This window comes from Mesoplodon bidens (assembly GCF_964165515.1).
Source record: "Mesoplodon bidens genome assembly, chromosome: 19".
NCBI lineage: Eukaryota > Metazoa > Chordata > Mammalia > Artiodactyla > Ziphiidae > Mesoplodon > Mesoplodon bidens.
The window spans coordinates 49,237,053-49,252,347 of NC_138179.1; the positions used below are offsets into that span (position 1 = coordinate 49,237,053).

At 55.0% G+C, this 15,295-nt stretch overlaps 1 protein-coding gene across 1 annotated transcript in view; it reads right to left on the reverse strand.

Moving 5' to 3' along the window:
- Window positions 1-3,384: 3,384 nt before the first annotated feature.
- Window positions 3,385-15,295, reverse strand: part of NMT1 (N-myristoyltransferase 1) — a 30,949-nt gene continuing 19,038 nt past the window's right edge. The window contains exons 4-12 of the mRNA XM_081218348.1: window positions 13,596-13,714; window positions 12,953-13,044; window positions 11,931-12,047; window positions 10,960-11,130; window positions 9,815-9,923; window positions 6,632-6,802; window positions 5,839-6,006; window positions 4,696-4,833; window positions 3,385-3,964 (exon numbers count right to left, since the gene is read on the reverse strand). Coding sequence (XP_081074474.1) covers window positions 3,944-3,964; window positions 4,696-4,833; window positions 5,839-6,006; window positions 6,632-6,802; window positions 9,815-9,923; window positions 10,960-11,130; window positions 11,931-12,047; window positions 12,953-13,044; window positions 13,596-13,714 — 1,106 coding nt within the window. The 3' untranslated portion in view covers window positions 3,385-3,943. The remainder of the gene's footprint in view (window positions 3,965-4,695; window positions 4,834-5,838; window positions 6,007-6,631; window positions 6,803-9,814; window positions 9,924-10,959; window positions 11,131-11,930; window positions 12,048-12,952; window positions 13,045-13,595; window positions 13,715-15,295) is intronic.

Genomic DNA, 15,295 nt, shown 5'->3' on the forward strand with positions numbered 1-15,295 from the left:
TGGCCCACAAGGGGAGGTGTGACATCTGGACAAGCGGGAGGGGCGGTGCCTGCACCCTCCGTCAGAGGAGCCACGCTGACCGGGACCGAGGGTGCTGGCGCAGAGCCTGGCTGCTCCTCTTACACGGAGGAACCTGAGTCAGTACCGGCTCCTTGCTGGCAGGTGGGAGAGGTCAGGGGCAAAGAGCCAAACTGGCCCTGAAAGGGCAGGAAGGTGTTCAGAAGTTGCCCGGTGCTGTGGTCACGAGGGCCTTCCCTGCAGAGCGAGAGGACTCCAGCCCAGGCCGGGGGCTGCATGGGTTCCACTGCCACCTGCTGACCAGAGGAATACAGGAGGGCGGGAGGGTTTTGTTCAGCTGCTTCCTTTATTAGAAACAAGTGAGATGGACCAAGCAGAACAACAATGCATTTGGCATTTCTCCCCCCACCCCGGAAATGGATGCCCCTCCCACAGCCTGGAGAAAAGCCAAGACAGAAAGGTGAAGCTTCCCACTTCCCTGTTCCTGGATGCGGCACCCTGCCGGCAGGCAGTCAATATTTTTGCACTGAACTGAGTGACATTTTCCCCACGGCATCCCTAGGGATGGTCTGTTTGCAGGCCTGCCGTCACCTTGCAGTAGTAAACCACAGCCCTAGCTCTCCTCTGGTTCTGGGGCAGGCGGGCCAGGCCTCAAGAAGGCTGCCCCTGGGTGAGGAGGCACCCGCCAGAAATATGCTCCTGCCCCACCCCCATCCCGGCCTGGCACCACCCTCTCCCGGGCTGTAGCTCTGTGAAGCTATCCAGACCTTCGGGTCATCTTTGGGCAAAGAATTCAAGACACCCACCCTGGGCTTCAGCAAGTATGTGACGGCAGTTAGAAGGGAGCTGCAGGCAAGGCCTGAAAATTTTCCATAAACCTAGGTGTTGAAGTGGCTTGGCGTGGGCCGGCCTCCAAACCAGACATCCGCGTCTTCGGAAGTGGGCACGCGTGGGGGAAACGAGCCCTATGTAGTTGACCTCAGTCCAGAGCTGAGGCCTCCTTTCTCCCCAGCTCTCTCCTTACAGAGACAGGAGGCTGTGGGAATGTGCCACAGGGTCAGGGGTCAAATGCAGAGTCAATCCAAAGGCAGGAGTAAACATCTGGAACATGGAGTCCGAGAGCCCAGCGCTGGAGGCAGAGGGCAAGGGCCACAACCGGGAAGCCCACCAAGAGCAGCTGCCCAAGGCAGGCCCCCACGGATGAGTATGGAGGCCCCAGGGCCTTTCCCTCGTTGGGTTCAAGCCAGCCACGGGTCCACCATCCTGCAAGGCCCCAAATCCCAAGCACTGGTTCTCTCTGAACTCTCTGACCTGAAATCCTGGAAGGAGTTGAGTGAAGAACTCTGTTTGGGTAAAAGGGAGACTTAACAGCAGCCACCGAGCCGACTCCTGCAGACCTGGGCGGCGGCGCTGAAGGCGGCAGGGTCCCTACCAGGAGACACCGGCAGAGTCCAAGGAGCAGTCGCAGGGTTTTGGAGGGAGACACTGGGACCTCTCCAGGAAACCTGTTTCTTCCAGAGCAGGCACGGGCCTCACAGTTTCCATTCCATGACTTCAGTCACCAAGGCAAAGCTCACTCCCAGCGCTGTCGTGCACCTCAAATTTCAGAGGCAGCCCAGGCTGGGACCTGGCCCCGAGCTGACCAAGCCTGTGACAGGGAGCTTTTCCAAGTTCCAGGTCCTGCTCAAGGTAGGAGAGTTGGGCACTCTGTTCTTTGACATCCTTAGAAGCCTGCACAGGGCGGGCTGCTCTGGGCCTTGGGGTGCTGTGTGTCCAATGGCTGTGGGGCGAGCCTTGCCTCTCCGACTCCCGCCGTCCGTGGAATGCAGTGCACACCTCGCTAAGAACAGCAGCTTCTTTGGTCTGGGCATCTCGGAGTCAAGGAGTCAAAGGTCAGCCATGATCAGTGCCTGCAGTTTGCAGCACAGGGACGACAAGGAGAAGGGAGGCCCCTAGAGGCCTCTGATGAAAAGCCAGTCAGTGGAGCTGCTGGCCCCAGCAGCCATCTGCGGGAAGCTGGCAGCACCCCTGCGTGTGCAGAGGCAGAACAGCCCCATCCCAAGCACATGATCCCCTCCAGCTCTGGGGACCGTGCAGAATCAGCCTCTGGCATCTCTCACCAAAACCCACAGCCTGCAACACAGCCCTACAGGCCTGCGGGCTAAGGCTTCCTTCCCTCTACAAGTAGCTGAGACGTGAAAGCGGCCAGGAACCCCCCCACCCCACCCCACTTACCTCCTCGTAGAGCAAAAGTTACATACAAGCCTGCACATGGGTTGCTGCTGACAATCCACAGCCCAATCCTCCCCAAGCCACTTGGCTGAGCACAACTGAGGAATGCCTACACGACAGCCACGTGACCAGAGGCTCCATAATTCTGGGGGCCATCGGCAGCATCAGCAACCATCACCACCACCACAAAAATCCACAAAACATCATCAGTGAAAATCAGACTCCGACAACGACAACAGGAAATCATTCCTGTCGCCAAGTCCAGATCAGCGTCTAGCCACCACTCCTTGCTGCTACTCGCAGGCTGTGTGTCTTGGAAAGGAGCATGAGAGATGGCTAACGGGTTGGAAGGCACAGGCCAAGGGCTGGTGGCTGGCGGTCTGGGTATCATCGGCCCCACGCCATCCTTGCCCAACCACCCTGGGGGCATCAGGGTCCTCCTGGCTCTTTGCTCTAAGATGAGCTAAGCAGGATTTGCACTGATGTGGTCTTCACAACGATCCAGATGCTACAAGGAGGTCAAAGGTCCCCTTCAAAACTGCCAGTCACCCCAGGCAGTGGAAAAACATAATCTCACAGGGGACTTATCCCCGTAACATAAGGTTGGCAACAGCTGGCTAATGAGCCCTGATTTGAAAATCAGTTGGCAGGATGACTTCCTACAGGGAGCAGGCCAAGAGGACTGGAAGAGGGACTTGATTCATGAAACCCGCTTCCACAGGTCATCCCCGCCACCCAGGTTTAGGACGCAGAAAAGGTGTGGCCCCTGCAGGAAAACCTCCGAGTTGGGTCAGCCCCAGCCAGGACTCCGCCTGCCATTCTAAGAGAACCGAGCTCTCCCCAAAGCCTGCACGGCCCTTCCACCCCACCCCACCTTCTCGAAGCCAATATTCCAGCTGATTCAGAGGGGAACTGGATAATGTTCCCCACATCCTCTTTCTCCTGCTCCCCCAAGAAAAGTCAAGGCCTGCTTTCAGAAGGAAACAATTCACTGTACCAATGTGTTTGTCTGGCACTGGCCTGAGATTCTAATTTTGAGGAATGATCTGGATTCAGTTTTTCATTAGAGACCAAACATCCTTGTACATTTGGAACATGAAAGATATTTAAAATATTTATATATATATATATAATATATATATATACTTTTATTATTCACCCGTTAATTCCATAATATGCCAATCACGAGCTAGTTTTCAGCAGTTACATTCCCTTGATCACGGCTGCATAATGATGTGATTAGGGCTTCCCTGGTGGCGCAGTGGTTGAGAGTCCGCCTGCCGATGCAGGGGACACGGGTTCGTGCCCCGGTCCGGGAAGATCCCACATGCCGCGGAGCGGCTGGGCCCACGAGCCATGGCCGCTGAGCCTGCGTGTCCGGAGCCTGTGCTCCGCAACAGGAGAGGCCACAACAGTGAGAGGCCCACGTACCGCAAACAAACAAACAAACAAACAAAAATGATGTGATTAATTGGAAAACAGGGAGACCAGAGACACGGCCAGAGGTGACATCACGCAGCCTACGCCATTGCAATACAATCATCAAGTTCAGTGGCGGTTTGTAAAGCCAGTTCAGTTCTGGTCCCTTTGCCAGGGATTCTCACGTTTGTGAAAACTGGACCAACAAGTGGTGGGGCTCCATTTCCTGGTTTGAATTCTCAGTGGCTTTATCCAGAATCTCACTGGCAACTGGTTACTGTAACACCAGCCCAACCTAGGAGAGCCAGGGGGAGAGGCAGAGTTGAGGTGACATCTGTCCAAAGCCTCTCCCACTCCCCCGCCCAGTCCTGCCGTCCCAATGACTGGTGGAGCCCGCAGAGCGCCTCCGTGCTGAGTGACGAGCCCAGGGCTCTCACCCAACCTCCTCTGGTGCTTTATACATCAGACCTTTTAATGAAAGCAGCTGTGGCAGCCCGGGGACTACTGGGCACAAGGCTGCCCTCACCTGTCAGTCACCCCGTGAGCGCCAGCTACCCCCACGGCCCCGAGCTGCCTTTCGGAGCTGGCGGAGGAGGAAGGGCCACACTGGGATAAGGGCAGCAGCCCAGCAGAGGAAAACCCCCTCAGGTCCTCAGACTCTCCCTGCCTGCCTGACCAGGGGCACGCGACTCGCACAGCGTCCTGGGACGGTCCTGAAGCCCTGCCCCCAGTTGGATGAGGCAGCTCACCGGGTGGGAGGAGAGGCTGGAGACAACCTTCCTGCTTCTGCGTGGCTCTCGGGGCCATGCCCTCTGCCACCCTCACATCAGCTGCTGAAAGGAGAATACTGACCCTCCTCGTCTGGTCACCAGAGGGAGGGACTTTTCAAGGGCCCAGACTGATGCTGGATTCCAGACCCGAGGTCCTGGTTCCGTCGGAGACGCCAACTCCCTGACCCACACAGGCCCAGCCGTGGGCCTGACTGCGAGGGAGCTCGGTGGGAGGCGGCACCTAGCGCGTACGTACCTTCTCTGCCCCCATGCTGGGGCACTTCCAATTGTAAAGGTAATACTGTAGGTTGCCGTCCCCTATGCCAAACTTGAGCTTCTCCAGGAAGGTTTTGTTCTCCATGAGATCCAGTGCATTGAATACGTCAAACCCTTTCTGCATGGCAGCAGGGAGAGACAAGAACAGGTGAAGACAGGTGAAAGCTACCTCACCTTCCTGCCCTTTTCTATCATATCAAAACCATCCACAGGCAGCCAGGGGAGCAACCTTCCTTCAGAAGCTCCTGCTGCTTCCGTGTTACATCCAGACTGCGGCCAGCACCCCGCTCTCTGGTGGTGGCCCTTATGATGCTCTGAGCACCCTACCCGGCCTCTCCTCGGCGTGCGCCTGACTACACACTTGTGTACGCAGTGTCCAGGCCACCGCTCCCACTGTTCCTTGTTACGCTTCCCTGAAACACTCTCGTAATTTCCACAGCCCTCTCTGGAGACCAAGCCCTGAACCTTTTCCTCTGAAAAGCTGACTCCCATGAGCCACTGGGCATTTGCACTGCTCCCTCACTCCCTGACATTCCAACTCCGAGGGCTTTGTGCACCGAGGGATTTTACGACATTTGATATGCTGCTTTGAGGCTGCAACAGACACTTCCTAAATCTCACCAACTTGATCAGAAGCTCTCCCAGGGCAGCGACTGGCCTGTCATTGTTCAGCTGGCGCACAGTGGGCTGGGCCAGGCGCAGGCAGAACCCATGGGGCAGGACTGCCTGGAGGCCTCTCCAGTGTAAGAGAAGCCCGGGCCCCTCCCCCCACGCCCTGTCAGCCGCTCCAACGACTCACCGCAACAGACACCCATCTCCCCATTCCCACACTGGGGAGGTCGTAAGGAGAACACCTCCACTCCCCGAGCAGGCCTGGCTATTCAGGCTCCTTGGCAGTGCCTACCGTGAGAATAAAACTCACTGAAATAAATCAGGAGTTCAATGCCTTCACTTAGTGTGGGCGCTCCTTGCTCCCTCCTAGTTTTGAGCTGCTGGCTGAAAAGTGCAAGGCTGGTGGAGCACGAGGGGGAGGAGGCCCCAAAGCCCCCAGCCTGTGGACAGCTACCTGCGAGCTGTGCTCACCACCACCCCCACGGCCCCTTCCCTCTGATCCGCTCCTCACCATTTTGGCGAGGACGAGGGCGTCGCTCATGAGGTCTAGAAGCGGGGTCTGGGTGTGGACGTTGTAGAAAGAATAAGCAGCCTTTAGACTCTTGTGGGTCGGGTGATTCATGATGGTGGACGGAAGTGTATAAAAGCTCAGGAAGTCGGTCACCTCACCGTTTGCATTCTGAAGGGGAGACAATAGGAAGAAGGCAGTGGCACACAGGCACAGGGCTCCTGCAACCTGGGAGCAAAATGTTTTCTACTGCACTCCGCCACCCTCAGGCAGCTCTGCCGCTCTGGATGAATGGGTGGAAACTGAAACAGGATATGCAGGGAGAAGAAAACACACGGCCGAGGGAACGTGAGGACAGAGCTGGGAGGAAAATCCAGGCCGGGCTGTGGGCTGAACCTGCCATGATCCTTCCCCGCCAGTGGTGCCAGGGCCTTCTCACGGCCCCCAGGACCCAGCACACCTGGCCGGCGCCAGACCAAGCAGGGACAGGCAGGGAGTCGAAGGCTCACCTGACCGAGAGAGGCTCAGCTCTCTCTACTGTGAGTCACCAGTGGGGGTGGGGTGGGGGGGAGGGGGAGAGGAAGGGCTCACACCAGGTCCCCAAGGGCTCATCTTAGCCAACGCAAGCTACAACTTCCTGTCTTTAGGGGGGACCGAGCACGGATGGTCAAGGAAGTCCAGGGTGCCCACGCTCCCATCAATCGCTCTTCAGTCACCGAGCCTGGGGACGCCAGCCACCTAGGGAGGACGCCTCCCCGCCAACGGGGCAGAGGCCAGAACGCCCCTCCCCACTCACCTCCACCACAAAGGTGTCGATGATATTCTCCTGGGGGTAGAACCAGTGTTCCACCTCCTCTTGGCTCATGACTGGCGTGAGGTGAAACTGCTGCAGGTACTGGGTGAGAAGCTGGTGCACTACTGCAATGTCTTTTTTCTCCATTGGTCGCAGCCCAGCTGTCTTGGGAGTCTGGAAGAAAGAACCAGAGAGCGTCAGAGGTGCTGACCGTGAGCACCCTGGCTCCCTCTCAAGTCCTACATGAACCAAAAAGCTCACACTGTCTCCCTTCCTACCCCGACCCTGAGTCTATCCACCCAGGCCCTCAAGAGAGACTCCTCAGCTTTCCTAGGCAGCTCCCTCTCACCCACTGTCCACATCCACTCCGGCACAAGTCCTGCCCCTGCAGTGTCTTTGGCCCTTTCCCTCGTGGTTAAGGCTGCCATCCTTGACTAAGGCTGCGTCAATCTCTTATCCACACGGCCCAGGCCGGCTTCCTAAGAAAACACAGCCCGTCACAGCCCTCCCTGTTCCAAGCTCCCTAACACAGAACACAAGACCTTCCACCCTCGGGACCAGTGGCTCTTCTGGCTGGGATCTTCTGTCTCTCTAGCCCAGTGGCTCTCAACAGGAGCAATTTTGTCCCCAGGGGACATTTGACAATATTCAGAGACATTTTTGGTTGTCACAACCAGAGGGAGGGGTGCTATGGCATCTAGTGGGTAGAAGCCAGGGATGCTGCTAAACATCCTACAACGCACAGGACGGTCTCCGTGATGAAGAATTACCCAACCCAGGGACTTCCCTGGTGGCGCAGTGGTTAAGAATCTGCCTACCAATGCAGGGGACACGGGTTCGAGCCCTGGTGCGGGAAGATCCCACATGCCGCGGAGCAGCCGAGCCCGTGCGCCACTGACTGCTGAGCCTGTGCTCTGGAGCCCGCGAGCCACAGCTACTGAAGCCCGCGCACCTAGAGCCCGTGCGCCACAACAAGAGAAGCCACCTCAATGAGAAGCCTGCGCACCGCAATGAAGAGTAGCCCCTGCTCGCCGCAACTGAAGAAGCACGCAGCAACGAAAACCCAACGCAGCCAAAAATAAATAAATAAATAAATAGATAGATAAATTTATTAAAAAGAAAAAGAATTACCCAACCCAAAATGTCAATGGTGCCATGATGGAGAAACCCTGACCACCCCATGGATGTGCTGGGGTAGGCCCAGCCCGGTGCTACTCCTGGGCCTCAGTAAAGCCTTCCTTGGCCCCTCTCCTCCAAGCCTCGCAACCTTTTCCCACTGAACTGCAGCTCATCTCTTCCTACACCGCTCTCTCTCCTACAGACTTAGAGCACTTCACAGACAGCCACCCAGCCACAGGCACCATGGAACCCCGGGCCCGGCAGAGCCTACACTGGATGCCTGCCTTGCCTATCCACTTGGACACCCCTACCCCAGTACTGCCCCTGGCAGGACACTGCTACAAGTAAAATTCAGAAGAAAAGCACCAAACTCCCAGGATTTAATCTCATGCCAGAATCCCACCCCACAGCTGCTTCTCCTTAGAAAATGCTTCAGTGGAATGAACCCATGTGATGCTCCAGAGTAAATACTGGGGCTGGGGGAACATTCCCAAAGGCTTAAAACACAAAGGTGGGGTCAGCCGAACCTGAAATCAGGGTAGAGTTAGTTTATATACCTCAGTCATTGCCTGACACAACTGCTTCCTAATGCAGGAATTGCTTCTTTTTTTTTTTTAATTTTATATCAGAGTATAGTTGATTAACAACGTTGTCTTAGTTTCAGGTGTACAGGAATTGCTTTTAAAACTGCAGTTCCAGGGGACTTCCCTGGTGGCGCAGTGGTTAAGAATCCGCCTGCCAATGCAGGGGACATGGGTTCGAGCCCTGGTCCGGGAAGATCCCACATGCCACGGAGCAACTAAGCCCGTGCGCCACAACTACTGAGCCCTGGCACTACAACTACTGAAGCCCGTGCACCTAGAGCCCGTGCTCCGCAACAAGAGAAGCCACTGCAATGAGAAGTCCGCGCACTGCAACGAACAGTAGCCCCAGCTGGCCACAACTAAAGAAAGCCTGCGCACAGCAACGAAGATCCAAAGCAGCCAAAAATAAGTGAGTAAATAAATAAATTTAAAACTGCAGTTCCAGGACCTCTAGCTGCCATAATTCCTTGATAATCCTGATGTCTCTAGGGAACACTTAGTGACCTTGTTTCTACATGGTAGCTCCCAAAATGACACCTCAAATCCTGGACTGAAAAAGCAGCCATGCTGGGGTTCTCACCCACAGGCGGGGAGATCCAAAGACGTTCTTCCAGCTGCTACACTTTAAGAATGCTCTCCAGTGGCCCAAGGGGACACTCATCATGGCTCCCTAATCTGGTTTCCTGGGCAGTGCCTAACTATGCTGCAGCGGGCTCTCAAAGCGGGGCACTAATGACCCCAATCCAGGGGTGGATCAGCCCAATCCCAGGGCGATTAATCCAGTTTGGTGGCTGACGAGTCCAGGCGGGCAGCCCTCTGATCAGCAGGCATCCAATAACTGTGCTGACACTGCCCGGAAGAGCTCTGAGGGAAGAGAAGGGATTTTAAGATCCATTAGGCTCCTGAAGACAGGCACAACAGGAGAACAAGGAGCGTCTGTCTCACTGGCAAACTAGGCAAACCGAGGCCCAGAGGAGAAAACCAGCTCACTGCAGGCTGCCTAGTCCTTCGGCGGCAAAATCTGGGCGGGAGGACTGGGACTGGAAATCTGGGCTCCCCTCACAAACTCAAGCCACCTCTCCTCCACCTGACTCGGCAGAGGGAGCAGCAGATGCTCTGTGGCTCATTTCCGCTGGGTCCTGGGATGTGCTGCATACCAGTGAGTGGATTCCTCTCTCCATTATGCTTCACTTAGGCTAAAATTACACGGAATAGGTGTTCTCTGAGTCTGCCAACAGATGGCAGAGAAACTAGCCCACGTGCAGGCTCAGGAGAACAGAGAAAGTCCAACTAAAATAAAAACCTTGCTACAGATAACAGAACGACAGGATGGAAAGGCTAGGAACCCGGAAACTACGGGTTGAGTTGCTTTTCTGGTAAGAGCCCCCTCCTCCCCGCCCAGGCCCCACTCCTTTCCTGCTGAGGGCGAGGCTCTCCTTGGCCTCCCTCCTGCCCCTGCCCAGGGCCCCGAAGCACCACTGGCCTCTGGAAGTCGGTAGAGCTTCATGGTGCGTTGCATGGTCATATTTCTGCTCAAGTGGGAGAACTTCACTTCAATCAGCTTCCGGGGGTTTAGGGACCGATGCCAGTACCTGTGGGGACACAAATGTCCTGTCCTCAGAGGACTATGGCAAGTCTCATTAAAAGGACAACGGCGGGACTTCCCTGGTGGCACAGTGGTTAAGACTCTGCGCTCCCAATGCAGGGGGCTTGGGTTTGATCCCTGGTCAGGGAACTAGATCCCACATGCACGCCGCAACTAACAGTTCGCATGCCGCAACTAAGAACCAGCACAACCAAATAAATAAATATTAAAAAAAAAAAAAAAAAAAAGGACAATGGCACGGGGATCTCAAGATGGCCGGCAGGTGGCGTAAGAGACCCGTCAGGCCCCACCTGAGCCAGTGGCGTCACCCCAGATCTCCAACCTCCCCACAGTGAGTGCAGAGTGGCCACAGCGCTTCCTATATTTTCTTTGTCAAGTTCACAAGCCACTCCTCTGTAACAGTATTTGTCTGGGAACAGCGATCCCCACTCCTGGAATCAAGTCAACGGAAAAGACTTCTAGTTCTCCGAACGTTTACCTCTGCCTCCTCCTTTCCAGCATTTGCCTGGTGTTTTCACTTTTGAAGTTCTTAAAGCAGAGTATTCAATTGTTTCAAAGAACTTTCGAAGGCAGAGGTTGTGCTTGGTGCACACAGGGATCAGACATGCTCTCTTCGGCCCACATAATATTCAGAACAAAACTGAGCCAACCATTTAAAACTTTAGGACATTTACCATAAAAATCCAGATTTGGCCTCATCCTTAAAAACGAGAACAAAACCCCAGCAGACTGACCCCCACCATTTCCAAATGGAAGGAATCAGGGGGCGCTAAGAAAGCCTAATCCCTTTGGGCAGGGCACGCACTGTGCAGGCTGCTGTTCCTACAGCCTCCCCGTCACTCCCGTGTGTGCCCCACCCGGCTCCTGTGGGCACCACCCCCCACCTTATCAGACACCAGAGCAGCGAGAGGCTCTAGGGCACACGCTGAGGGGCAGAACTGTGACTCACAGTGACACAAGCTCCTCAACTAGAGCGGGCATGTCGCCGTTTCTAGGACCTTGCAAAGAAGAGTTTTTTTTACCTGCAGGTGCCAACAGGCTTTGGTAATACCACCCCGGCAGTGTAAACAGCTTGGAAGATGCCCTCCAGGTGCACCCGCCGGGTTATCTCACGGATCAGGACTGGAGCCACCCTCTTGGAACGCAGCTTCTTGTGGACACACAGGAAGTTGATCTCTACCATCTTCTTCTCTCTGAAGAGGAAGGAAACAACCCAGGGACAAGGCTCTTAACAGGCAAGGTAATCCTGTCCAGCACATGGAGCGCCCTGCAGGGACCGGGGCCCTCAGCACAGGCTCCTGTTCTGCCTCTGCCTGCACTCAGCAGTCGGGACTCGGACGCCCTCCCACTGCCCTGCTCTGCTGCACCAGGCAAGGGGCCCACTCTCTACAGACTCTACCTCCAAAGGTAAGTGGGACTCAAGCAAACTCCTTTATTTAAGGCACCACAGCATCTCCCTGGTGAAGCCCCAATAGTAGGCTGGCGGGGTCCCGCCTTTAGCCGTCAGGAACCCCCCAGAGTAAGTCAAGGGTTATTCTAGGATTTCAGGGGTTCCGACTCCTCCAAGAATCCACAGCCTCTAAGCCCAGAAGGCTGTGGTAGATGGTTCTGACGTTTCCAGGGAAAATGAAGAGCAGAGCTTGAAGGCCCCGTGACAATGTGGTTGTGAGTCACACCCACCCACTTCTGAAGCGGCTTGAGTGTGTTGATGCGTGAGTGGCGCAAATGCAAATGCTGAACTGCTGGTCAGGGAGTGCACCGGCCCTCAGGGTGGACTCCTTCCAGCCCAGGTCACAGACAAGAGCACCAGCAACAATTCAGAGCCAGACAGGTGGTTCCTATGATGAATTTCTATTCCCATGACCCAAGCCCCCTCCCTTCGTGGGAACTTCCCTCTTTCTTCTTCGGAAAGTATGTGCATGTTTCCCCCCCACCTTCCCAGACCAAGCAGGATGGTGGGGATGCGGGGGGTGGGAGTGGCGCTGGTGCTTACGTGTCATAGATATGGATGTTTGCCGGGATGGCGCTGATGAACCCAACCAGTTTCCGACTCGAGACCACTCGAACCCCACAGTGCCACTGGGGGAGCCAGCCAGGCGGCCGGAGAGCCCTAGAGGAGAGACGGGGGCTGTAGCCGGGGTGCTGCTCACCGGCGGGCCTGGGGGACCGTCTGGGCTCCACCGCCGAGTCTGGCTCTAAGCTCACGCTACCACCTCCCTGAGTGGGGGTGAACAGCTCAATTCTCCTTATTTCTCTTTAGGGCCAAACCCTCCTGGACACCAATGGGATCGAGCCACGGCCCCTTCTTTCTGCTCAGTTCACTTGGCCTGCTTGCTCACCCAACCCAGGGCTGTCACAGTGGAGATTTCATACTGATCCAGTTTCTTTGCGCTCACTTACTCTGACAGCCTGAGCCGGAGCACCGGCCTCCCTGGCTTCGAGTCCAGTGGGTCCCATGGTCGGGAGCTGACTGTGGAGCCTCTGGAGCTCTGGGCTCCACCTCCCCGCAGGCACCATCACCTCCTCTCTTTCCGCTTGGCCAGTCTTCCTTTCCCTCCCCTTTCAGGCAGGCCCCCTCCGTGCTGGCCTCATGCCTCTACCTTCCCGGATATTAAACGAGGCCCGGGAGGGTGGGTGGCCCAGCCAGGCAAGGTCATTTTCATACAACGGAGCATGCTCAGCAAATGGATCGAAAACGACCTCTTTTCTTTTCAATCTTAGCAGGTCTCATCCCTCCCTCCCTTCTTACATAAAGTCACCATACAATAGACGATCTTTTCCTCTGGGTACGAATTCCATAAAGGAACCCCTCACCCAGTCATTCTGTCTTAAATAAGGTTTCGATTCTAAGCTCCACGAGCAGCAAGTCTCCTTCAGATGCAGGAACTCAAAAATCGCATACTCATTTGTCATTAAAAAGATGGCTCTTAGCAGGGATGAAAGATCTGGTGCCCTGTCGCTGTTCTGCTCCATGCCTGGCTCTGGAACCTGAATAAGAAAGCCCTGACAACTCACCACAAAAGAAATTCGGGAGAATAATCAAATCGGAACATGTTGTCATCATCTTCCACATAATTCTCGTTCAGGAGCGTGTAGAGTTCTTTCAGCTGTAGAGAGACGAGGAGTGGCCTTAGAGGTGTCCTGCCGGGGGTGGGGACGAACTCCAGTGCCCTGGGGCCCCAAGCCTTTCAGGACAAGGCCAACTACCAAAAACTATGCTTAATCTCACAAATCCTTTTCATGGCAGGGACTCCTGGAACAAGCGCCCTAGTGCTTAACAGGAAACTGAGCCACCAAGGGTAGAGTGGCAGACTTAAGTACCTGAAGGGGCGGACCAAGAATGTCACCCAACTAACCAGCCACTCCATCGTTAAGGCCAGGGACTGAATAAATGGATGAACAAGAAAAATGAAAGCACGAAGAAAAGGTATCTGCCTTGGGGAGTGGCAGGGGTTAACTCTCAACCTGCCAGAGAAGCCAAGAGCTATTTATGTGGAGTCGTGGGCAGGCCCCAGAGGCAACAGATGGGGGTCTGCTCAGACCTGCTTGGCTCAGCTCTTAAGAGAGCCCTTGAGGAAGGCCTGCGTAGAAGCCGTCTCGATGTGACTGCAGGCCTCTTCGTGCAAGTGACACTCCTGGCCCACCCAGGCCTACTCACCACACCACGGTCCCCCAGGTCCAGGGCATCCCAGGTGAAGTCCTGGGGCAGCGTGTAGGGTTCCTGGCGGATGTTGTCTTTGTCAGGCTCCACGGGGCCATGTGTGTTCACGACTTCCCCTGGAAGAAGAGCACAGCCGTAAGCCTCACGCTCGGCCTCCCAGGGGAAGGAAGGGGCTCAGCTCAAAGACTGACCTCAGCAAATTCCTCCTATCCCCAGGAGCCCTCCATCTGAAGAACACTCTGTTCTTGGCAGACCATCTCTCCAGCTACCCCTGGCCCCTAGCTGAGGGCCAATTCATGGCCAAACTTAAGAACAATCAGTGGGATCCAAGGTGGTTGGTTTCTTGCACATTCTTTTAAATCTCCCTTTGGCGACTGGATGACAAGCATTTATCTTGACTGGTTTGGCGTCCTGCCTCCTGGTTGGTGTAGCGTGTTGTCATGGCCCTGGCCCGGGCCCATCGACCTGGATGGATTTATAAGGAGTTGCAACAAGGCTGCTTTTGTGTCAACAGCAACAACAACGTACTGGGCCTATTCCTGAGCTAGACAATGGCGTCCAGGCGCCAGGCTCACTCTGGGCCCTGCCAGCCTTGGCTTTGAACAACGTGGGCCACTTCACTGCCGCTGCCAGCTCAGGCCCTCGGTGTTTACAGAGCTCTGTGAGCGACTTCAGGCTGAATCACGGAGTCTACACCACGCTGCTGGGAAGTTACCCTCTGACGGGACATCTCCACCCGGGACAGACACCCTTCCCCTGGGGAGTACGTAGGAAGTGCGGGGCGTGCTGAGAAGACAGAGCCCTGATTCCCAACCCCAGCCAAATCAGACCTATCTGATAAACTCAGACAAATCAGCCACTTAATTTTGGCCCCTGGAATTATTTGGCCCTGGCAGATTCTACAATTCAGAGCTCATTCATGTTCACAACTTAGAAGAAAGAAATGTTTAGTACATTTTGAAAACAGTCTTTACAGGGGACCACTCAGTACACGGCTCCCAGCACAAGGCTCTGTACATTCTAGGCACTCAGTTCATGCTTTTACTGACATTTGGACTCCTGGCCCAAACACCATTCTAACGTGTAACAGGAAGCTGTGGACCCTCCCAGTGATGGATCTGTGGGGCAGGTGTAGTAGAAATGGCTGCATCCAGCCATGAGCTGAGGACAACACCATCAGGACGGACCATCTAACTCTCGCCCGGCACATTTACTGAACACCAGTCAGACATGGTGTACCAGGACAGAGCTGGGAAAAGACAAGGTCCCTGGCCTCACAAGACGCACTACCTTCTGGGGAAATATTCAAGAAATGAGTCATTACCAATGTGCTAAGGGTCACAAATTGCAAAGTACAGGCAACAGTGGGGACACAGCAGGGAAGAATCCAGCTAACTCTTATTTATAAGCTGCTCCCAAAAAGGTTTCCTTGGGAGAGCGGTTATATATTTTTTTCCCCTGGTTTAGAAATTGGCCGTTTGATTAATTCATAAAACAGCCCTTGTGAATTGGTTTAATGTAAGTCAATCCACTTTCAATTCCCTGCCACGTATAACTTTTTGAGCCTACCAAGCCAAGGGCCGGACCCTTGGAAAGTACCAAGAATTTCTACTCTAGTCTAGGTGCTAATCAATTTTCCCTATCTTGTTTTGAATTTATACCCTTTGCAAAAGACGTTTTCATTTATCGATCTATGG